General features: G+C 42.0%; 1 protein-coding gene across 1 annotated transcript; it reads left to right on the forward strand.

Moving 5' to 3' along the window:
• The first annotated feature begins 549 nt into the window (after positions 1-549).
• RBM17 (RNA binding motif protein 17) lies at positions 550-23,204 on the forward strand. Its single transcript, XM_004329065.4, has 12 exons — positions 550-707; positions 5,970-6,107; positions 8,608-8,724; positions 11,556-11,722; positions 12,548-12,645; positions 15,418-15,474; positions 16,403-16,544; positions 18,590-18,741; positions 19,791-19,864; positions 20,372-20,470; positions 21,574-21,646; positions 21,779-23,204. The coding sequence occupies exons 2-12, from the start codon at positions 5,985-5,987 to the stop codon at positions 21,880-21,882; spliced, it is 1,206 nt and encodes a 401-aa protein (XP_004329113.1). The 5' UTR covers positions 550-707; positions 5,970-5,984; the 3' UTR covers positions 21,883-23,204.
• Positions 23,205-24,250: the final 1,046 nt, after the last annotated feature.

Below are 24,250 nucleotides of genomic sequence, written 5' to 3' on the forward strand. Positions count from 1 at the left end.
CTTTTACTTCAAAGGACAGGGACACAGGGGTTGTATATGGTTTCAAATATAGATGTGAAAATCATATTCACACGGAATCCCATTTTCTCTTTTCTCCCAACTTTTGTCATATCATTCTTAAATTGTGAGGCTTTATAACATGTACGTCTTTCCTGTAACCCTAACTTCATATCCATGGTTTCCTTAGTCCTACACTTAATGCATCGCTCCTGGCCGTTTCTTCTGCAGCCGTTTCCCCATTCATCTCTTCTACTGTGATTTATCTTCAGCTTTGTGCACACTGATGAATGGTTCTGAAGTGGACCTTTGCAGCCCTGCACCAGTCCTCCTCCTCCCCATCTGCGGTCACTGCTAGGCTTCCCCGAGTGTGAAATGTCGCAACCTTGCGCCACCGCGACACCTTTTGGCGGGAGAGAAGGACGCGGGCGTAGGGGCCGTGCGGGCGCGGGGGCGGTGCAGGCGCGGTCCTCCGGCAGGCAGGGGGCGCGCAAGAGCGGGCCGTCCTCGGCGCAGGAGCAACGCGCCTCTCTCCCGGCCGCACACGCCGTGACTCCGCGCCGCCGCGCGCCCCGCGGGCTCTGCGTAGGGGTTGGCGCCGGAGAGGTCCGGCCGTCGGGGGCTGAAGCCGAGCGCCCAGCCCGCCGAGTCCGCGGCGCCTCGGCCCCTGTGCGCCGCCGCGGCCCGGGAGCGTCGGCCGGGCGGGCCGGGTAAGTGGCGACCTGGGCGGGCCGGAAGGGTGGGTGGGCAGGTGGGGACCGGGGCGGGTGCGCCTCCCCGGCTGGCGTTGGACGCGACGCCGCGGCTTTAGGCCGCGCCGCTAGAGGCTGGTGTCCCGGGCCGTCCCCGAGCCGCCGGTGTCTTCGCATCAGGCGGCCCGGCCCCGGCCGACCCTCCGTGTCTCCCTTCGCGCCTCGCCGCTCCTTTATTTGCCTCGGGTCGCCGGGCCTTCGCATTCCTAGTCTTCCATTCTTCTTTCCCGTCTGTCTGTCCACATCTCTTCTGGACCCGAGGGCGGCTTTTCCTCCCCACCGTCGGTAGTGTTTTGGGAAAAGTTGCTGGGCCTCTGGATCCCGTAGGCCTGCCTGGGTCACCTGTGCCCGGGGTTGCAAAGGAAGGAAGCCTTTTCCTTCTTAGGCTGCAGAACGGGGAATCAGGTGTGGACTTCTCTCAGGGACGGGGGTTTTATCTGGACGGGTGGAGGAAGACGTGACTACGGCACTACCTCGGTCCTTGTCCTTTTAAAGCGGTATTTTAGCTTCGATGTCCAATCACCCAGCTTTTTTTTTTTTTTTTTTGAGCATCTCTTTTCGCCCAGACCATGTGTTAGTAACAGCGTATGCAAGATGCATAAGAATCTGTCCCCACGCTCTGTGAGTTTAGTTTCCGGGGAAACGAGCATAAAAAGCCACGCCTGGGTTGATCCGATTGACCGGAGCGGGGTCTGGAAAGCCTTCCAAAAAGGAGTGAGGCTTGAAACTGAGTCTTGGGGGTGTTTTGTTAGATGTGCAAGATGAGGGAAATATTTCCTGCAGAGGAAGGAAATAAATGTAAAGGTACCAGAGGTGAGGCACCTTAGTGCATTCTGGAAACTGCAGGGAAGGCAGAGGTGTGAAGAGGAGTAGTCAGGTCAGATCAAGAAGGTTCTTTGAGAAGTCAGTAAAGGAGAAACATGGGAGGCACTTACTGCTAGAGGCAGGCAGTTGGGTGGAAAGTAGGATATTCTGGATCAGGGCAAAATTCTGCACATTCTCATGTAGGTGAGGACTGTGTGTCCCTGCAACAGGTGGAGTTTTTAAAGGCTGCTACTCAGTTTCCACAATTTTATGGGGCAAATGCCGCAGATGTTTTGACTATAGTAAGGATATTTAGGGAATATGGGGTATTACATTAGTAACTTAAACTGAGAGTGTTTTATTTTTAGAACTTTATTAAGAAGTGTGCTGTCTGCTGTACAGTTTACAGTAGAGAGTAGGTTGTGAGTTAGAAATATAACAAGGTGTCACAGAGGTGTTGGTCCTCTGAGCTATTCTGATCGTGGAGTTCTGTGACGGATAAAGAGAGCCTTTATGGAAAATAGGAATCTGGAGAATTGTGCATTCCCAAAAGTAACTTTATAAAGTGGAAAGCATGGAATTAATGAGAATGGGGTTCAGGTTGCTGCTCACCCCTGGGCCCGGGAGATCACTTGGGTGGAATGGGATGGGGGCCATGTGGGTTGAGTGTGGTTTCTTGTCCAGATCCTGTCTCTTGTTTTGGGTGGTGAATTCACTGGTGCTTGTAGCATTATAGTAATTAATTGAAGCAGGCCATAGAAGTGTGTCATTGCTGTGGTTAATGCACTTCTGTGAATTTGAAGATCAGTGAGAAGGAGAAAAGTGAAGAAAGCTCTTCTGCATTTACTGGGATGTGGAGATCTGATTTATAAGCTCCGAGTTAAAGAAAACTAGCAGATGCTGGTGAGATGACATCAGTTTCTAATATTTAAAGTGTGTTTTCGAAGGTTTTGAGACCAGAAACAAGGAACTTTTAAGGAACATGAGATTTTGCTGCACAATGACTTCCAAAGCTTGCAGAGTGAGGTGAATCAGGTGGAATTGTCAACAGCCAGCTTCAGTGTAGACTGGAGTCGGAGGAAGTGTGGTCTTGTGAAACCTCACCAGCAGCGATGACATTGTTAAGTACTGGGTTCTTAGCCAGAAGGACTCTGCTGGAGGTAGAGAGCCTCTGCGCTGCTTGATTTTGTAACCGTGAAATTGGGAAAATGTTTGCATCAGTTTACTCTTTTGGCAGGGTATGTCCAGCAGCCTGTTACCTCACACCCCCTCCCCCACTGCTGCTTCTCCCCGCCCTTTTACCTATTCTTTTCTTTCTTTTTTAAAAAAATTTTTATTGTGGTAAAATATACATAACATAATATAATATACATAAAAATTTGCCATTTTTAAGTACATGGTACCATTGTGCGACTATTACCACCATCTACCTCCAGAACCTTTTGCCTGCTCTTTACTTTCTCGTGGAGCCTGTGGGCATTGTGTAGTTTCACTGCTGATTCATGTGGCGAAATAGAATTTACTTAATTATTAATATTTCAAAACTGTTTATTAAATGCCTTCTCTGTGCCAGAAATTGGAGCTGCAAAAGTGAATAAGCTGGTCTTTTCCCTTCAGAGTTCAGTGGGCATTTGGGTACTCTATTTCCATGGCACCAATGTTATTTGTAAATACTTTTTTTAATGAATTTCTCAAATTTCTTATTAAGTGATATTGGGAAAATTAAAGTGGAGTTAGATTTGCAAACAAATTTTGATAATTTAGCTTTATGATTTCCCAGAATGCGTTGTTTATATTTGTTTCCCAGAATGTGTCAGTCTGACCTTGCTTTTATAAGATTAAAGAAAGATAAAACAAATGAACCCGTAGTTTGTTTACTAGGCTTTGGTTTGGTGACCAATTGAATGCAGAGGTCTCAAAAAATTAAACTAGATTAGATGAAAGATGCATGGTCATTTCTGAAGTAGTGTCTTGAGAACCACATTACAGTTGACCCCTGAGCAACATAGGGGTCAGGGACACCCACCCTCTGCTCAGTCGATAATCCAAATACAACTGTACAGTTGGCCCTCTGTATCCACGGTTCCACATCCGTGGATTCAACCAACCACGGATTGTGTGGCACTGTAGTATTTACTATGGAAAAAAAGCCGCATGTAAGTGGACTTGTGCAGTTCAAACCTGCGTCATTCACGGGCCCACTGTACTAAGCTGGACACTCAACGTTGTTTTCCTTTGCTGTTGCTCTGAGTTTTTCAGGTTAAACTGAAACTTTAAAGATGTGTTATCTAGAGAGGAAGGATTAGTTTTGAATACAAGGTAGGCTGGGAGAAAAGCGCATGGCAGCCTCTAAAGCTTTTTGGTGCAGTTGTCTTCCACAGTCATTGTGGGCAAGGAATTTCTGAAGCCACGGCCTGGGAGGGGGTTGCAAATAGAGTGTTAACTCTGCAGTCGGCCTAACTGCCTGTTCAGCTCTGGGGTGGACATTGGTCTTAGTCCGGGGGTAGAGCAGTGACCTCCACAGACTGATGTAGGTTTTCATGGAGTTTACACTGACTGTGATTAAAATTGTAGATTCTGAAGCGAACCCCGGGGTCATGCCCTACAAAACTTTGGAGACATGGTCAAATTTCAGCCATACTTAGTTAAGAAATGGAAGTCATTAATTTTCCTCCATTTAGCCTCAGTGACTTGAACTTGTCTCAAGCTTAACATGACAAGGTGTTGCCAAGTTCACTTTGTCTGGCACTGAAGACAGTGAGCGTTTCCCGGTGGGATGTGCTCTCTAGGAAATTCTCTGCCCATGCTGCCGTCACCTGAGCCGGTGAGTTGTCACAGGAGCCTTGAGGAGGAGAAAGTATAGGCATTCCTTGATTTTTTTAGGTGACTCATTGGAGCACCAGTACCCTGGGCTCTGCTTTTATTCACCCTGCTTCTGTGCTGCTTTGGGGCCTTTCATTTAGAAATCAAAACAGAGCTTTCAGATAGTCTGCGTTTCAGATATTAAGAAGGGAAGACACTGTGGAAGGCGACTGCAGTTGACCGGGGCTGACTTCTGCTCAGGACCAGAACAGCTATACTGAGGGAGGGAGGCGGCATCCACCCTCACCCCCGCCCCAAGCACAGTAGAACCTGGTCGGCCAAGGTGTTGGGGTCTTAGAATCCATGCACAGAAGGGTGGAGAAATGAGCAGACAGACCGAAGTTTTGCCCGGGGTCAGACGTGACCCGGGGGGAAATTAAGTATTTCCCTTCCCGTCTATATCACCTTCTCTTCCTGAGACACAGACGCAGGCAAAACAGGATTTGTATAACACAGTTTCAGTGGCAAAATGCTGTCTGAGCCTGGGAACTGACAGACTTTTGGAATGTGTCCATATGTTAGAAACTACCCATGTTAAGCATTTCTTTGCAGTTTAGGGATTTTAATCAAATTTTTTTTCCTCTTTCCATCTGTGAGAAAGAGATTGATTTCTTATTTTGAGAAGTGAGCCATTTTGTGGGTTTCAGAACGTTGAGGTGTTTTAAAGGTGGCAGTAAGGATTTACCAGCATGAGCTGTGGAGTTCTCCTGACTGCATTTGAGATGGGTCTTGCCACTGTAACCTGGGGCAGGTGTCTCTCTGAAAGTCCCCATTTCCCTCCTGGACTGCTCTTGGTGTGTGATAAGGCTTTTAGTAAGTGGTAACTCTTGGTTTTGTTGTTGTCATCCTCTTGCGTTGCTCTATTCTGCCAGGGATAGTATATATTGATCATTCACATGTAGATTGTTGATTCTGTCTTTGTAATCAGTGTCATTAAAAATTACAGATTTCTTCTTGGTGGGATATGAGGAAACCTGGTTATTATTAATAAGATCTAACTTCCTGTCACATCTGTGAGGTCATTTCTGGTTTTTTCCCCTTAATTAGGGGCATATATTACGGTTTTTTCTTTATAAAAGGATAACGGCCCACCACCACCAAAAAAAAACGGTAGTTAATTGTGCTAAATCAGCCTTGTAATAGGTGTTTTTGTAAGGCTTCTACTTTTTGCTGTTGACACAAAATAGAGTTTTTAAAAAATTGAATATACGTAATTAATAATGCCCTGCATCTAGAACTTCCATCTTATCTCATTCTATAGAACAGAAGGATTTCACTTGTGAATTATTTGACCACATGATCTTATATGTAGGAAAATTCATTCTAGAGGTTTATTTTAAAAATAGTACATGGATGTAGCTTTATTGTGTCAGGGTGCTGACTGGTGATATCAGGCATCTTGGCTTCTGTCACTGAATGTTACTGGACCAGGTGATCTCTTCAGATACCTCTTACCTCTGAAGTTCCATGATACTGCATTATTTTAACATGGGAAGATTGGAACTCTTCACTACATTTTTGCGTTCTTTAACCCCTACCCCTCTTGCCTTTCAGCATTAAACTGAGAAGATGTCCCTGTACGACGACCTGGGAGTGGAGACCAGTGACTCAAAAACGGAAGGCTGGTCCAAAAACTTCAAACTTCTGCAGTCTCAGCTCCAGGTGAAGAAGGCAGCTCTCACTCAGGCAAAGGTAAGAGAAGCTAAGCCCAGCTTGAGAGCAGAGGTGTACCGGCAGGTGCCTCCTAAGGATTAAGAGTAACCTGCTGCTCTGCCTCTTTGTTGAATATGTAGGGTTTGTTGAATATGTAGGGTTCAATTTGTAAGGGGAGAGGCTGGGGTGGGGGAGGGAGAGGAATAGGTGTTGAAGGTCATTTCGCTTCTCCTGGGAATAGAACTGTTTCAGGGAATCAGAATGAGGAAAAGCATACTCTTGGTTTCCAGCAATGATGCTGGTTGTCAAACTTCAGTATGCAGGTTGTCAATCTTGGTTGTCCAAGATTGAGAATTTGGTTAAAAGGCTATATAACACCTGATACTCTGGTAAATCCTGATTCTGGGGTGGGGCCTGGGGAGGCTGCATTTTTAGGGAGCAATCCTGCTGTTTGTTGTAGGTGGTTTGGAAGCGGCACTTTGAGGACGAAGCTCTGCGTTATTGACTGAGCTGTGATGATGTGTGTGTTACTGAAGGCTGGGGTTGGTTGTGAACGTATCAGGGTTTGTAGTCTGGGGTAATTGTTTTTGTTTCTGTTGTGTAGTGTTGGGCGTTGGCAACATCCTTGAAATCATTCACCAGGTAAAACATTAAAAAAACAAACATAATTGTCTACTGGATATTAGATATTAAAATGTTCCTATCAAATACGTTTAGGAATGAGAATGGTATTATGGTTTGCTTGTTGTTTTAGAACATGATTCCCCAGTGGAGGCTGTATCCCCTCCAGATGGGGCAAATATTGGTTCTAAGGGGTGAAAAAAATCCTGCTCTTCTTATGTATAAAGGCCAGATATACACAGAATACATAAACAGGTGTGTAGTGTATCTGTGGTATTAAAATTTCATAGGTGGAGAAGAAAATGTATTAAAAGGTTCCTTGAAGGAGGAGGCAATAATGAAAAAAGAAGTTGAGAAGAACTGTTTTAGAGATACATATTTACCAGTAAGATGAAATATTTACTGATAAGATGATACATCATTTCTGGGATTTACTTCAAAATACTCCAGTCTTTGACAGGGGAGGCAGAGATACACGAAACAAGATTTGCCACGAGTTGGTAGTTGTTGAAGCCAGGTTAAAGAGACATGAGTTCATTAATCATTCTCCTTAATGTTTGAAAATACACACAATAAATTTTTTTAAAGTTGGAATTATTTTCTTTTCCTTCACTACATCATTAATATTAAAATGTTTACATTTGATTTCTCAGTATTATAAAAGGTTTTTAGGATTAGGATACCCACAGGTAGAGAAAACACTGTCTTAAAATTTAAATTGGTTTTGTCAGTTCTGTTGATTAGAGTTTTTGTCTTTTTCATATATCATTACCAGATTTAAATTTTGTATGCCAGTACTATTCCTTTTTAAAGAGATAGAATTCTGTCTTTTTAAAACAAACTTTCATCCCACATGAAAAGATTAACAAAACAAGTCTTTTTTTTTTAATTAATTAATTTATTTTTGGCTGTGTTGGGTCTTCCTTGATGCACGTGGGCTTTCTCTAGTTGTGGCGAGCGGGGGCTTCTCTTTGTTGCAGTGCGCGGGCTTCTCATTGCAGTGGCTTCTCTTGTTGTGGAGCATGGGCTCTAGGCGTGTGGGCTTCAGTAGTTGTGGCACACGGGCTCAGTAGTTGTGGCTCGTGGGCTCTAGAGCTCAGGCTCAGTAGTTGTGGCGCATGGCTTTAGTTGCTCCATGGCATGTGGGATCTTCCCAGACCAGGGCTCGAACCCGTGTCCCCTGCATTGGCAGGCGGATTCTTAACCACTGTGCCACCAGGGAAGCCCAAGTCTTGTTTTTTTGTTTTAATTTTTTTTAAGTTGGTCTAATTTTTTAAATCTTCATTTCTCGTAACTTTTGCTTTGGACATAAGATGTATAAATAAGGTTTTACATTCTAATGATAATGCTATTTCATATATTCTATTCTTGAAGGCCTCAGTCTTCTCTTTTGTAAAGTGACTGACTCCTAGGAACAATTCTCATACTTAATAACATAAACTCAGTTAGACTATAAGTGGACATAATTAGTGGGCAGTCTTGGTTCAATGTAAGATAAAATAGAAAAGTAGAAGTCGAAATATAGTAGAGATATACAGGTTAGGTATACTAATCCACAAGTGTATGCCCAAGATATAAAAACATACCCATTCCTCGTGAAGGATCCACACTAGTTGAAGTGTAATGCGGAGAATCTAATGTAGAGCTTTTTTCTTATATTATTTCATATGCAAATTTAAATAAAAGCGACCAAGCTTTCTGTAAAGCTTTTACAAAAATGGAGGAAATTTGTGTTGTAAAAAAAAGGGCTAAAGAAACTAGTATATGGTTATTGTAATAACTGAATTAAAAGGCTGTTAAGATTGTTTTTCTCGTATCTGAAAGGTTTGTTGCAGAGTCCAAAAAAAGCTTTGTTACAAACAGTATGAATTTTAATTTGAAGCCTCAGTACACTTTTCTTATATTTTGATGATTTTAGAGCCAGAGGACAAAACAAAGTACGGTCCTTGCCCCAGTAATCGACCTGAAGCGAGGTGGCTCTTCAGACGAGCGGCAGATCGTGGACACCCCGCCGCACGTGGCGGCGGGCCTCAAGGTACACTCCCCACCGCCAGCTGGGTGGGCCTCCTGCTTTCCACAGGCTGCGCTTTACACATCACTCTGAACACACCTCCTCAGTAGGCCTTGCACTCTAGGCAGTATCATTTTCAATTTAATGTTTACTTCAGTTTTATCAAGTTTAACACGTTCATCTGTTTAAAACACAGTAGTTAATTATAGAAAAATCAGAAACTGGAGGTAGGCAAAAAGAAAAATAAATGACTTTGGTCCTACCCTCCAGAATTTAAAAACTTTGTATTTTGGAATAGCTTTCTATCCTTCGCCTTCTCCACCTTCTGTTCTCTGACTTGCATTTGTCACTTAATATATTGTGAGTGTCCATCTGTGTCAAAAAGTCTAGGACCATATGATCATTTTATTGACTTCACAATATTCCCCTGTGTGGGTTTGCTGTGAAGCTCTTGGTGGGGTTTCTTGACCAGAGGAAGTGGTCTTGCTCCTGCAAGGCTGATAGTCTGTCCAGAGGGAAAGGCACCCCACAGTGGAAATTTTCTGAGGATTCTTAGTCATTCAACATTTTTTCCCACAAATTCTTTGCCTAATTTTTTCTTGCTACATCTAATGAAAAGCTGGTTAATCATCTTCTGTTATTGTATATTGGCTCTAGAACCTATAATATCACTGCCAAATTTAATCAGTAAGCATTTTCCTTCTTGCTGCATAGCCAATTTTTAATTGTAAAGCATTCCCATCAGGTGAATATGTATGGTGATTTACACACCTATTTCCTAACTGTAGAACCAGTAGACCTCTCGTGAACACCTCTGCAGAGTGCTTTCTATGCATTTAAAATTATTTTCTTAGGATAGATTTCCTGAGGTGACATTAGGAGATCAGTCACTTTTATGGGCAATTTATTTAGCGCCAGCTTGTTTCCGGCAGAGTTGTATCAGTAAATAGTATCACTTGTAACACGTGAGCGTTTGGGTTTTTCCTACCCTCCCCAGCATTGGGTATTAACATTCAGGCTTTTAAAATCAAGCAAGATGCTTTATTCTTTATAGCATTTAGAGAAGGATGGCTCATTGTTGAACTTAAGCAGGGTTTATACAGTAAAAGTTGTTTGCTGTCAAATATTGAAATGACAAAAAATTAACCTTCATGCTGACAGTCTGGTCTCCGAATTAGAAACTTTGTGATGGCAGTGTTCTGTAAATCGAGGGGCTCACTGTTAGCTTCTCCTATCTTACTAATAACTGAAAGGAAATGTCGTTCATGTGCTTTTGTGTTGTTTGTTTGTTTTTTTGTGGTACGCGGGCCTCTCACTGTTGTGGCCTCTCCCATTGCGGGGCACAGGCTCCGGACGCACAGGCTCAGCGGCCATGGCTCACGGGCCCAGCCGCTCCGCGGCATGTGGGATCTTCCCGGACCGGGACACGAACCCGTGTCCTCTGCATCGGCAGGCAGACTCTCAACCACTGCGCCACCAGGGAAGCCCGCCTTTGTGTTTCTAAAATGTCTTTTATGTGAACACAAATGAATAACTGCCCTTTGGGAGCCCTGCATTAAATAGATTTTTGTAAGATTTCCAGTGATAGGGCCTGGGAGGTGATTACAGTTACTTTTCTAATTTCTTTTATTCATCAAATCAAAGTGTTTTTTGAGTTTTAGGTGTAAGGAAACCATGAAGTGTTTGTTTTATGATGAAAAAACATCAAACTGCACAGTGTAATCCAGGAATTGTTGGATTTAGATCCATTGATGATGAGCATAAGCTCTCTTTATCATGCCAGTTTTGTGTTCATATATAAAGTACCTTCTACAAACAACCTTCCTGCCTTTGGCAGTGCTGGGCATGCTCCTCCTGAAAGAGGTGCAGAGTGGGCGCTCGGGGACACTGACCTGTGCTCATTTGGGGGATCTGCGGAGACCAGGGAAGGCATCTTACTTTTACAGACAATAAGGAGGCATCGTGCTAGGAAAACTAACAGAAGGAAGTATGGAGGTTTAGGAACGTGAGACCACGCAGTAGGTCAGGGCTTACGAGAACCATGGAGATCAAGACCACGAGCCTAGGGCAAAGCCCCCTTCTCGTTGTGTGTTTCTAGTTGACTGTGTGCTGTCTGCCTTTTGTTTTTCCGATTTCTTTGTTAAGGCTACTACCTCTTTTTCTCTCTAAGAGTAACCCCAGTTTCTAAATGTACAGAAGAGAAATCCAAAATGTTGTCACCTGAACCTGACTTAGTGGACCTTAAAAAATGAATGATGATGTGAAGGGAGTTACCTCCACTTGTGCAGACTCAGGCCTGAGATGCAGATGACTGGGGAGGGTGTGCATTCCAGAGGATTTCACAAAGCCCAAGAGGATGCTTTTTACTTTTTTTTTCTTTTTTTAATTTTAAAATGTCATGTCTCCATGTAATCAGAATCTAAAGTTATTCTATTAAATGACTATAAGAATGTGTTATTCATGAGTTGTTTCATATTTTAAGTTTTCAGATATATATATATACATAGATAGGTAGATAGATAGATAGAAGTATTCTGTGTTTGCTATAATCAAATTTATTGCTTAAAATTTTAGGTGGTGGCAGCTTGTTTAAGACTTCCAGGAAAGTGCTGTAGGGTGTTTATGGAATTAGTACTGAACTGAGAGGTGAAATTCTTGGTCATGTTCTGCTGCTAGGTGTGTGGCCGTGTCAAGTCCCTGAACCTCCTTGGGCATCTGCTCCCTCATCTGTAAAGCAGAGGCAGACAGGTGGTCTTCAGGGCCCCTCCTAGCCTTCGTATTTTTTGACCTTAATTCTGTGAATAAAATTCCAGGACAGAGGATGATACTTACTTTGGCATTTTTCCCTTCCTCAGGACCCGGTTCCCAGTGGGTTTTCTGCAGGAGAAGTTTTGATTCCCCTAGCTGATGAATATGATCCCATGTTTCCTAACGATTATGAGAAAGTAGTGAAGCGCCAAAGAGAAGAGCGACAGAGACAGCGGGAGCTGGAAAGACAGAAGGAAATAGAAGAGAGAGAAAAGTAAGGCCTCGCGCGGATGTGGAGGTGCTCTACGTTTGAAATGGTCGTTCAGATGTTGGTGAATGAACTTTAGTGCTGTCTGTAAGGCTGAGTGAGTTTCCTGGTTGGTCTGAGCAGTTGTCAGGAGGAGTCAGGTTGTTGTTAACAATGTGTGGTCGTTACATCCCAGCACGAAAACAAACTCCAGAGCAAATTTCATATACAGTTGCAGAAAACTTACAGTATACGTTTTGGGTGAGTTCTTGGAGAAATGACTTACAAAGTGATGTTGAATAATAGGGTTTTTCCTTATGCTGTGACTCTGCTAGCGTCATAACTGCTTAAAGTATTTAAATGTTATTCTTAACTTTTGCTGTTTTTGAGCCAGATGGAGTTTTTTAAAACTCATATACATCTTTTATGTTTTTTGAAAGTATGGGCAACAAGGATTTATTTGCATTTCTTCTTTTAAAAATACTATTAATTGTTAAATAGTTATATAAAATATTAATATATTATTATTTATTGAATCACTTCATGAAGTGAAAGCATGTTCTAGAGAATCAAAATTATTTAATTAACTATTGCCTATTGTTGATATGCTTTAAAATTGAAAGAGGTAAATATTAAGGAAACTTTTTTCTTGCTATTTATATTCATATACCTCTTAAATTTGTTTGGTTTATCTTCTGGATTTTTCTCACTTCTCATACTTTTGCTACTTTAGTCTTTAACCAGTTTGCATGCCCCACCGCCCCCCCCCAAAAAAAAGTCAAGGTGACGTCCTTGAGTTCACATCTCTGAATTGGTTCATCTGTGGTGAACATTTGTTTCCTCTTATCACAGGAGGCGTAAAGACAGACATGAAGCTAGTGGGTTTTCCAGGCGACCAGATCCAGATTCTGATGAAGATGAAGATTATGAGCGAGAGAGGAGGAAGAGAAGTAAGGCATGAACACAGATACTATGTTTCAAACATGGTGCAGTTCCACCGTTTCATATTCAATTTCATAACTGGTTCATCTGACACTGATTTGGGTAATTTTCTCTCCAGAATCTCAGCAACCCACATGTTCATGACAGTGTAAATTTACATTGTTTCCACATACAGTCTTTCAAACATTTACTTGTTGGACACTTGGAGCATACCTTAAAATACATGCCCACTCTCGTCTTTACCCTCAGCACAGTCGGACCAACCTGTTCTCTGTATCCAGCTACATTTCTGTTAAGAACAGCACTGAATGGAGAGTCAAGGCACTCATTTCCAGAACCTTTGCCACTAACACGCATGACTGAGCTTCCCTAGACGCTGGTTTCTTTCAGTGTTGTACGGGGAGCAGGGAGACAAGCATTTGAACTAGGTGCTTCGTAAGACCTCTTCCATCTCTAAGAGGTCTCTAAGAGCAGCATTGTAGTTGTGTTAGAGCCAAATTCTTAGTGATCACTAGATAGCTAAGCAGTGTTCATTCTTGAGAGAATGGAATGCTACTTATCTAGCTTCATCATGTTTGATTGCTGGGATTTCCTGGATTTAGTTCACCACTTTGGTTGACAGATTGAGATTTAAATGAGAAATTGAAATCTTCCTGTCTCCTAGATACCAGGCACTGTTCTAAGTACTCTGATGGATTACCTCCTTTACACCACACAACTTTGTACCACACAACTCAGATAACTGTGATAATACTTGTTATAGTGGACTGGTGGGAATAGCGTTGTGTATGAAATGGGTCCATTGTGCATCTAACCAAGATCTTTCTTTACCTGAAAACCTCATTGCGATGTGGTCACCTTTACCATGAGACCTAAGAAGAATGTTACCATGAAGCTGGAGTGTATTTCCACATACATGAACTCTGTTGTGACCAGCAGTTTGGCAAGCTTGGTCTTCCCAGTGTACAGCCAAGGCTTTTCAGGGCTTAGGTTAAACTTTAAAATACTGAATGAGTTGGAAAGGAGTGGGTCTGTACTAATTTAGAATTCTTACTCTTTCAATGCAGATATGAGTTACACAGATTTATAGAATACTTACTGCACAACAACAAAGAACCAAGCTCATAGATACAGAAAACAGATTGGTGGTTACCAGAGGCAGGGGTTGTGGGGAGCTGGGAGAAATGGGTGAAGAGGGTCAAAAGGTACAAACTTCCAGTTACAAAATGAATCATGAGATTGTAATGTACAGCATGGTCACTATGTTAATAATACAAATAATTGCAGAGTTTTGGATTTTTTTACATAATGTTTATTGTTTTAGGCCATTACATTTTGGGGATAAAATAATTGCATATTTGAAAGTTGGCTAAGAGAGTAGATCCTAAAAGTTCTCAACACAAGAAAAAATTTTTGTAACTATGTGGTGACAGATGTTAACTAGACTTTTTGTTGTGATCATCTCACAATATGTACAAATACCAAATCATTATGTTGTACACCTGAAACCAATATATTACATGTCAATTATACCTCAACTGAAAAAAGGCTTACTGCGTGCTGAGCACTATCAGACCCTGCATTGTTTTTCTGCGGAGGAATAGAGTTAACATTTGAGTGTGCTCTGTGTCAGGCATTATGTTAACATTTCAGATTCATTATCTTCCTAATCAGCAAATGCCTGATTTATTAACTTGTTTTAGAATCCAGTACATAGGTTGAATATTTCTTGGTTTCATCTTTCCAACTTACAAATCAGCTACCCTTTTTGTGAGGTGTGCCTTCTATACTGAGGACTTTTTTTTTTGGAACATTAGCAGGAACGATATAATCTAATATTAGGGAAGTAATGGTGTTAATATCCGTTATGTGTACTGCTGTTAAATATTGATGGTCATATTTTAACATGATTAGTAGCAAATTTTCAGTAAACAACCTGAATTTTGTATACTAAACTCATTGGAGCTGATCTTTTCAGAATCAGTTAATAATCACTTAGGTCTTAGTGGCAAGGTGAAAAATGATAATAGGTATGTCAAAAGACATGGAAGTTTTATTAAGACTCATATTTCTCTGTAAGTATTTTTTCTAGTCTAGGCCTGTTAATCATTATGCACATACACTGGCTTCGGGGGATTTCTTTTGTGAAACGTTGTGTGCTGGTGCAGCATGGTTTTGTAATTGGTCTCTTTCCAATGTGTCGGTTTTTTTGGAGTGTTTCATTGATGAGGAGGTTATAATACATATGTTAGCACTTCTCCCTAGTGAAAAATTCCTTATGTTCTCTGCTCATGCTTTCCCTCTGGTTGTCTGAAAGAAAATGGAGTCTACTTTGGTTTGTTCGTGTCCACCATTCTCTGTCCAGGAAACATGAGCAGGAATGGTGACAACACGAAACAGATTGTAACCAGAACTACTGGCACTTCCAAATAGGTGTTCAGTCCCAGTGGTCTGCATCCTGGAAAGAAGGGTGCTGTCTTGTGGGGGATGCTCTGGCCTCACAGGGAGCTGGGTTTCATTCTGTCCCTGCCTGTTCACTCTCCCGTGATTATTTTCTCATCTGGAAAATGGAAGCAGTGATAACCTACTTCTGTATTTTTGATCCTGGATTCAAATACTGAAGTCTTCAGATGTTAGTGGGAGGGATGGAGTAGCATCCCTTCCTACTTCTTTCTTTGGAGGGTGGTGTGATGTGACAGGTGGCCTGCGTCACATTCCTGAGGATCCGGCATCTGAAACGCTTTCCCTCCTTTAATTGGTGGAATTTCTGTTTTCTGCAGGTATGGGCGGAGCTGCCATCGCACCACCCACTTCTCTTGTAGAGAAAGACAAAGAGTGTACGTACCTGTTTCTTCCCCTCTCTGTTCAGATACACATCTTTAACCCAGTTGTGGGAAGTCTTAGCTGGAATCAGCCAGGTGTCCTGAGTGCAGGGAAGCCTTGCTCTAACCCTCAGCCAAGTGCTCCCTTCCACCCTTAAGTTTAATACCAGGCTCTGAGGCGTGGGTTTTTCTCTCATGAGATGCTTTTTTTTGTTTGTTTTTAAAAATAATTCATTTTGTCTTCTCCAGCATTTCGTTATTTGGAGTTAGGTAAAAAACAAACAGTAGCTGAGTTTTTGTGCTCAGTGGTCTAGGGGCTGTTAAATTTGTGACCCTCCACAAGGTGGCAGCACCTTCCTGGGTTAGGTCAGTGCACAGGTTGTGTGCGTTTACTCAGATTGCCCAGTCTTCTCCCAGTGATCTGTTCTAGAATTTGGGGTTGGAGTTGGACTTTGAGGAGTCATGAAGCTCATCTTCCTGCCCTCTGGGTTGGACCATACCTAAACTACCCCAAGAACATATAGTCATCCCTCGTGCTTTTTAATACCTGTTGCGCCATGAATGGTACCTTTTTATAAAGAAGGTAATTAAAAAATTATTAAATACCTTTTGTGTGAAAATACCTGACGAACCGTAAACCCCAGTTGAAACCAGTCTCTGGGAGTGGGGCCCAGGCATCTGGATCAGCAAGCTTCCTTGTTGATTCTAATGTGTAGCTAGGGTTACAGATCACTGAACTGGCATATGGTCCCTAACCTCAAAGACCTTTATTGTCTGCCAGGGTAATAAGATCGTAAGATGAGCGTCTTAAGACAGGTACACAGGATGCTATGGGAGTCAAAAGAGGGGTTGATCATATCTCCTGGAACATACGGAAGGTCCAAGTGCAGTTCAGAATTGTTTTGTCACATTTTGGTAAACCTATTTTATTTTCATCCAACAGTACCCCGAGACTTTCCTTATGAAGAGGATTCAAGACCTCGCTCACAGTCTTCCAAAGCTGCTATCCCTCCCCCAGTGTACGAGGAACAAGACAGACCCAGATCCCCGACTGGCCCCGGCAACTCCTTCCTCGCCAACATGGGGTAATGGTCTAGGTGCTCTCACCTCGACAGGTGCAGGGAGGGCGGGGCCGAATGGGAGGCACTGTCAGCCCTTCCAGGAGGTGCAGCATGTTTTGGGATGGGGCCTTTTTTGGGTTTATGGGGAGATGCTCAGTGCGCTCAGTCACGCAGCCTCCTTCTTGAGGATCAGGGTTCAAGTCACATGGAGGGTATCCCAGCATGACACTGTTATGTTTTGTACAAAACATAAAGCTTTCTAATGGAAATTTTGAAAGATTTAAATGCTGAACATTATATTCTCTAGTTAAGAATAGTTTGTGATCATTATATTTGTTTTCATAACATTTGCAAATAGGTCATATGAATTAGTGCTGACTTACGCTATGTCCAAAAGATGAATGACATCTTTTTTTTTGATAAAATGACCTTTGCTTTAAGGTCATGGTTCTATACCTTTGGTCTAAAAACTCTCAGTCGTTCTAACTATAATTAGAAATTTGTTGGTGTATGAAAATCAGTTTTAAGGTTGACTTTCAGGTGGGGCTTGTGGATTTTAAGTCTCACTGGATTTGGCATGCGTTTTGGTTAAAAGAGTGTTTTATGTTGTTTACTCTGTTCCTCTCGTGCTCTGAGGGGTTGTCGGGTGAAGCAGCGTTGCACTAAGGCCTTTTTTGTTCTGTGTCCTCTAGAAGGACTGCCTCTGGTGGCAATGCTGTGATTGTAGTAGTGACACTGGTCTGCCCTCGCCTGTGTGCACGTGCTTTGATCCTTAGCGTCCTCGGAGCTGGGCTAGTCAGAGTTGGAGGAGGTGGGTCCTCCACCATAGGGTTTGCACACTGCAGGAGGATTTGGAGTTTCTCATCTTGTGTCCGTCTTCTAGACCTGTGCTGCTCTCTGTGGTAGCTACTAGCCACACGTGGCTGTTAAATTAATTGAAAGTGAATAGAATTTAACATGTATTTCTTTAGTCACACTAGTCTCAAGTGCTCACCAGACTAACAGCTACTGTACTGGGCAGTGCAGATGGAGAACATTTCCCTCACTGCAGAAAGCCTGCCCTAGAGTGTATGCTAGAGGGGGACAGACGTGAAGCCATTGGGGTGGTTTTGTTTGTTTTTTTCTTCTAATGAAAAAATTGACCTTCTGCTGGTAAGAATTGACTTTTGCTGAATCCCCTTTAAACAGGAATTAAATCTTTATGCCTAAGGAAGATACAGTGTAGTACAGTTCATCAGTTTTCAGTCTTTTTAGCCCTAGAACAGCTTATTCAAATGAAATACTTAAGGAAATTACATACATGAAATACTGTAGGTACAGTTCTGGTTGAAGCAGCGTTTTGTGATTTAAGCCCTAAGTAGCAGTGGTCAGTAGGGGCACCCTTGAGACCCAGGAGGCTCCTCACGGTGCAGTTTGAAAACTGTCATGGGATTAGAGGAAGAGCAGTGGACTAAGAATCCGGAGTGGTGGGTTACACTTTCAATCCTACCATTAACTCCTACAGAAATAATTCTCACGTGGTGTCTTGCTTTGCTTTCAGTTAGCCTTAAGCTCATCAGCCCATCTGGGCCTCAGTTTCTTCATTTCTAGCTCTGAAATAGATGGTCCCTAAGTGTCCTTTCACGTATGAAGTCAGTCATTGGAAACTCTGCTGTACTATTTAGAAAAATGCAATCATCTTCATTATGTGAAACCATACATATTTTTTGACAGGCTCACTTTAAAATAAACTGGTTATGAGCCCTGTAGCAGAGCAGATACTGGAGCACACAGGAAGTCTAGTGTTTTCTAACAGGCCCTGGGGAAATCTCACTAGGGGAACTAGTGTTCCCCTCATCTCAGGGGTAATCTCAGGATGCCCAGGCTTTCAGCGTTCACTTTTTATCTTTCTCCTGAACATTTCACAGCTTCCATCTCATGGCCTGTTGGTAATTATATGTGACCTCATCGAAGCCCTTGTGCAATTTACACTTTCTCTTTCCAGAAGGAGATTACTGTGATGTAAAATCCAATTATGCTGTAGCTGATGACCTTGAGTGCAAGTACCTTTCCTTTTTTCCTCCCCACAGTGGCACAGTAGCACATAAAATCATGCAGAAGTACGGCTTCCGGGAAGGCCAGGGTCTCGGGAAGCACGAACAGGGCTTGAGCACAGCGCTGTCAGTGGAGAAGACCAGCAAGCGGGGAGGCAAGATCATTGTGGGCGACGCCACTGAGAAAGGTGGGTCCCTGGGAATGAGCAGGGTGGAGGCAGGCCATCCTGATTGTGATGCATTCCAGCTCTGCGTTGTGGAAACTGAATCCTGAGACCTGTTTTTACGAATAGTTCAGAACACGCAGACAGATAGGAACGCCCATGGAAGAAAAAGAAGACAAGAGACTTTGGCAGAAATGAATAGGACTCCAGAAAATCATGTCATGCCTGCTTCTACTAGCAGAGAGCCTTGTTACAATTGATAAAACCATGGTTATGTTTTTATAGCAAGACAGAGCCATACACAGTATATCGGTGATTCTGTCTGCTACATCTCCATCCTGTAAGGTTCTCTGCTCTTTTCTTTTTTCTGCCCTTTCATCCTAATTTTCTTACTGACTGATCGCTCTGTGAGACTAATGTTATTTTGCAGTCTACTGGTAGGTGATGCCTACTTGGTGTTTTATTTTCATTTGATTGTTACAGCCTGTTCTGTAGTGAGGGCGTATTGGAATGAGTCAAACATGACTTAGCATTTTAAGTGGAACTGAGTGGTTTTGAGTCAGCTTAGCTGAACACCTTTTCCTAAAGAAGGGAGAGAACTTTTCTGGGAGCCCTGTCGACGCACAGCTTTAGGAAGCAGCAGTGAGCCTCACAGGCTAGAACCAAAAACCAACAGTCGCTCGACTTTGTGGGAGTGTCTGAAATTGGTCAGCTAGGGGCTGGCTAGTTAACTGCTTGTTACACTGGGCTGGGGACCTTCGGCCACTGCCTGAGCCAAGACTCACCTCTGAGGGTTGTGATCACTGTGCCCTGTGAGCCCTTTTGGAAGCGAGCTGAGCAAAAATGCAGGTAATTGGGGATATTAAAAAGTTCTAGAAATTATGGTAAAAATTATACCAAAGCAAAGTGATGCTTTCAGCCAGATAAGGCTGCATTTTTGCTGAGAGACTGTGTGGATGCTTATAGATGGCTCTAGGACATAGATAGTGGGGATTGCTATTGAAATTAAATTATTCATTGTAACGTGGACTCAGTGCTGTAACATGTCTATGTCTGATAATGTTTTCTTACAGATGCAGCCAAGAAGTCGGATTCAAATCCATTAACTGAAATACTTAAGTGTCCTACTAAAGTGGTCCTACTAAGGGTAAGACGCAGAAGGAGGAAACCTGTTTGCTCTCTTTGAATTGTGTTACTCCACCTTGACCTGTCCCTGCATGCTTGCAGTCCCCCCCCCCCCGCCCCGATGACAGAACAGTTAAAGAAAACTGAAAATGACACTTTTGGATAGATTCCATATAAGACTGATTTTTAGATTCCTTTTTCGCTAATGCTTTTTCGCTAAACACAGTATTTAAGACTACAGTGAGTAATTACTTTAAAATATTTGAAATTGTTAGAAGTTCAACTTGGTTTATATATTTTGATGCTTGCACAGTTGCTCTTATAACACTTTATGAAGCTTAAAGTATACTTTTATTTTTTATATATTTTTTAATACTAACTTTGGGGTATTTCAGGGATGAAGATTTTCTTCGTGTCATTTGGGATTAGGAACGTTTGCCATCATGGAAAAAAGTTATTTATACATCTCTTTTACATATTTGTAAATTATATTTCACAGTGGAATTTATGTATTTATTTTTGTTTATAGAACATGGTTGGTGCAGGAGAGGTAGATGAAGACTTGGAAGTTGAAACCAAGGAAGAGTGTGAAAAATATGGCAAAGTTGGAAAATGTGTGATATTTGAAGTAAGAGGGGTTTCTTTTGATGTTTATAAACCCAAGTTATAATTGATAGACTACAAAACATTTTCTATAGAGACAGAGTGTGCTATAAGTAACATATTGTCATACCATAGAAGGTGACAGATGTTGGTTAGTTAACACTGCTTTTACTCAGTTATTACAATTTCAAACATAAACACAAGAAGGACTTCAAATTTTATTTGGTGAAGAAACATTTCATTTTGTGACTGAGGTTTAGACTTGATGACAGTGTGCTCAGTAGTTTAGTGACTTGGACGTGCCTCTGGTCTCATTCATTTGGCAGGTGTTTTGTTAGTGCCTCCCACATACCCAGTACTGCATTGAGAGCCTTGTGGGTGGGGAAACACATTCTGTGCTCTTGGTGATAACGTTCAGTTGAAGAAACCACAAAACAAACACGTGAAATTAGAGAACATTCAGTTGCTAGACTCTGTAATGTTGACTTATAAGTACAGGAGGTGAGAGAAGGATTAGATCCACACAAAATAGTTAGAGGAGGCTTTGTGAACAGTATCAGATGTGAGCGAAGCTTTGGAATGAGCGGGTAGGAGAGAACGGGTGTTCAGACTAGGGTCACGGCTTCTGGGAGACCGAGGAGGGCTGCAAAATGGAGTGGCTGGGCATAGTGGGGGTCAGCAGGAGCCGCGCTTATACAGTGGCAGTGGGGCTATGGAAGCGGGGCCTGGAAAGCTCCACCAAGGAGCTTGGCCTCGTATGAAAGACGGTTATAACGCATACGGGTCTTTTTGCCTTCATTTCTGCTCACTTGAGCTTCTCCTCCATATCATGTTGCTGTCTGTTGACTGCATAATTATTTGTTTATGTGTCAGATGGCATAGGACCTCCAAAGGTCCTGCCTGGCTGTGTGTTCCAGCACTTAATACAAGACCTGTCATCAACGGACCTTCAGCAGATTTTGATGATGAATGAATTATACTTATTTCCTTGGTATTTGACCGTTGCTTATCTGTATATGATGATAATTGGAATACTTACTCTGTTAAAAATCATTTATGGGAGAAAACTCACATTCAGTGATATCTCTGATGATATCTTTACCTACTATACTTTCATTTCTTTTCCAGATTCCTGGTGCCCCTGATGATGAAGCAGTACGAATATTTTTAGAATTTGAGAGGGTTGAATCAGCAATTAAAGGTAAGTTGTACAGCTAACTATAAAGAATTAAAAAGTTGAATTTGTGATCTTAATCTTTGTAATTAAAACATGTTCTTGTAATGTCTGATGGAATACCTGCCTTAACTGACTGTCTTTTTGTTTGCCTTTTAGCTGTTGTTGATCTGAATGGGAGGTATTTTGGTGGACGGGTGGTCAAAGCATGTTTCTACAATTTGGATAAATTCAGGGTCTTGGATTTGGCAGAACAAGTGTGATTGTAAGAACTAGAGCCTGAGTCATCTCCAAGGATCCTTCAACAAGCCACAGACTGAGCAGAGGAGAGCAAGGCGACAGGCAGCCTGCATGGCTGTGGGTACAGAGACTCTGGAAGGACTTCTAAGATATATGTTGACTGATCCCTTTTTTATTTTGTGGTTTTTTAATATAGTATAAAAATCCTTTAAAAAAAAACAAACAAAAAAACGATCTGTGTGCCTCTCTGGTTGTTTCTCTTTTTTATTACCACTTCTGAGGTGATTACATTTTTTGCTAGGATTTCATGATAATTCTCAAGTGCTTCAGTGATACGGCATTTCTTGCACTAAAAAAATCTAGAAAGTTTTGGGATATGGGGTTGTGTTACCCTTTGCTTTTCTTTCTTTTTTTTTTTTTTTTGATTCATTTTAATAAAACCTGCAAGTTACTAAACTGTAGCTTCATAAATTCTATAATAAAGTATCATCTTGGCAGTCTGCCAAAGGTGAAAATTTCTGCTTTCTCTAACAGAGAAATTCTTCTTATTGACTCCAGTCGTAGAAAAAACTCTTTATGACCTAAACTAAGGTTGAAGAATTGTGAGCCTACCATGACCTGTTTGGATGAATCATTTTCGGTTAAGCTAAGTCAGACTATAGAGTATGTGATGGATTTAGGGGTATTTGGGTATAGAAATCATGAATATAGCCTTTGTTTTCAGATATTCAAGCCTAGTCTTTAGCGTAGATCAGAAGTGACCGGTTAATTCAAAACCTCGCAGGTACATTGTAAATGTGTGCCCGATTATGTTTTGGAAATGGTGGTTCCCTGGGGTCACATTTCTACTGGCAAAATTTGCAGTAGTGTTAGTTCTCATACATAATTTTAAAATGTATAAAATTCAGCCACATCAGTTACTTAAGCTGTACTGGCGATTAATATAATTATGGAATTGTGAAAAATTGTATCATTGAAGTGCAGTGGTGTATGTGGCTCAAACATTTAGCAGGGCCCAAAACAAAACAGATAAAAATGTTTGGCACTACGGTTCATTGGCCAGAGCAGGAAGTGTTTCCAGAATATACTTGTGCCTGTGTTCTGTTCCTTGCTTGCCCAAATGTTGCATGTGACTTACCTGAAGCGGCAGCTGCGGGACGTGCGCCTGTGTTGTCTCTTTAGGTCTTTATGACATGAGAGCGTCTTGTGACCCTGCGGGGGAGGAAAGTACTCAGCATTTCTTTGCATCCATGGACTTGGTTTGGAGACATAAGGAATATTCTGACCCTTTTTAAAAAAGGATTTTCTCATGTTTTTATTTAACATAAATAAAAGAATAACATTTTCTCTTTTGTGGTATTATTTTACTGAGTAAAAGTGAATTAAGACTCTGCTTTTGAAATAAAAGTGCACATACCCTGAAATAAATTTGGGTTAAAGAATATAAGGTAGAAGAATTACATAATTGGACAGAATTTTGTAGGATGTGAGAATCAACAGCCAGCCTGAAACTAGAACAGGTCTACCTGCGGACTTAGCTCCAGAATACCAGTGATGGCGCCTGGCTTGGGCTTACCGGTACCTAAATGTGCTCACGCTAAGTATTTATTATGATGGCTTAGTTTAATTTGTATAAACCCTAATGTTTTAAAGTTTAAGTTCCAACCCCTTTGATACCTGCATTATTATTGTTATGCTTTATAATAACATCATTGTTTATTTGCATTTAGGTGGATTTTCCCAACATTCTCATGATCAACCACAGAAATGCAAGTGACTGCACTACTTTGATTTTTATTGGCATGGGTACAACTTAGTGAATATCTTTCTCCCCAATCTCTCTAATTATTAAATTATCCATGATTGCAGTAATCACTTAGTACATTACTTGCAGTGAATTTCCAACATTAGAATAATTTAAAATCTGCAATGTAGTGCTTGAGAAATTTGAAATTAATTTTCAGTATTAACTAAAATTCAAAGCAACTTCAATGGAAAATTTTCAGTGTAAATTGAAAATTAATGAAGCTACAATATAACTAGAAAGGTTCTGTGTAATAGACATTTGTCATTCTGGGCCCGCCTGTGATCTGAAAGCCCTTCCTGTGTTTGGGGGTCCCCCGCATTCTACCACCTCCCTGAGGTAGAGACTGAACTTGCTTTCCCAGCCTGTCTGGCAGCAGGGGCAGGGGTTCAGCCCTGGGCTCTTCCCGTCAGCTATCCTCACACTGGCGAGAGTAGGCCCAGCGTTGTCTAGCCTTTGGGACGGTGGGGGCAGAGACCTTATCCCATAGTGGCATGTCTTGAGGCGGCGCCACTTGTGTGGAAGGGTAGGCTTTGGAGCAATTTCTAGGTGTGGTGTGGGAGTTTTCTTTCTTTATGTAAAAGCCT

This window comes from Tursiops truncatus, chromosome 2 (genome assembly GCF_011762595.2).
Source record: "Tursiops truncatus isolate mTurTru1 chromosome 2, mTurTru1.mat.Y, whole genome shotgun sequence".
Lineage (NCBI taxonomy): Eukaryota > Metazoa > Chordata > Mammalia > Artiodactyla > Delphinidae > Tursiops > Tursiops truncatus.

Excerpts from the sequence above, each read along its gene's own strand:
- RBM17 (XM_004329065.4), top strand. The coding sequence starts at position 5,985 with ATGTCCCTGTACGACGACCTGGGAGTGGAGACCAGTGACTCAAAAACG. Across the intron at positions 8,725-11,555 it reads ACGTGGCGGCGGGCCTCAAG|GACCCGGTTCCCAGTGGGTT; the intron begins GTACACTCCCCA and ends TCCCTTCCTCAG. Across the intron at positions 15,475-16,402 it reads TGTAGAGAAAGACAAAGAGT|TACCCCGAGACTTTCCTTAT; the intron begins GTACGTACCTGT and ends TTCATCCAACAG.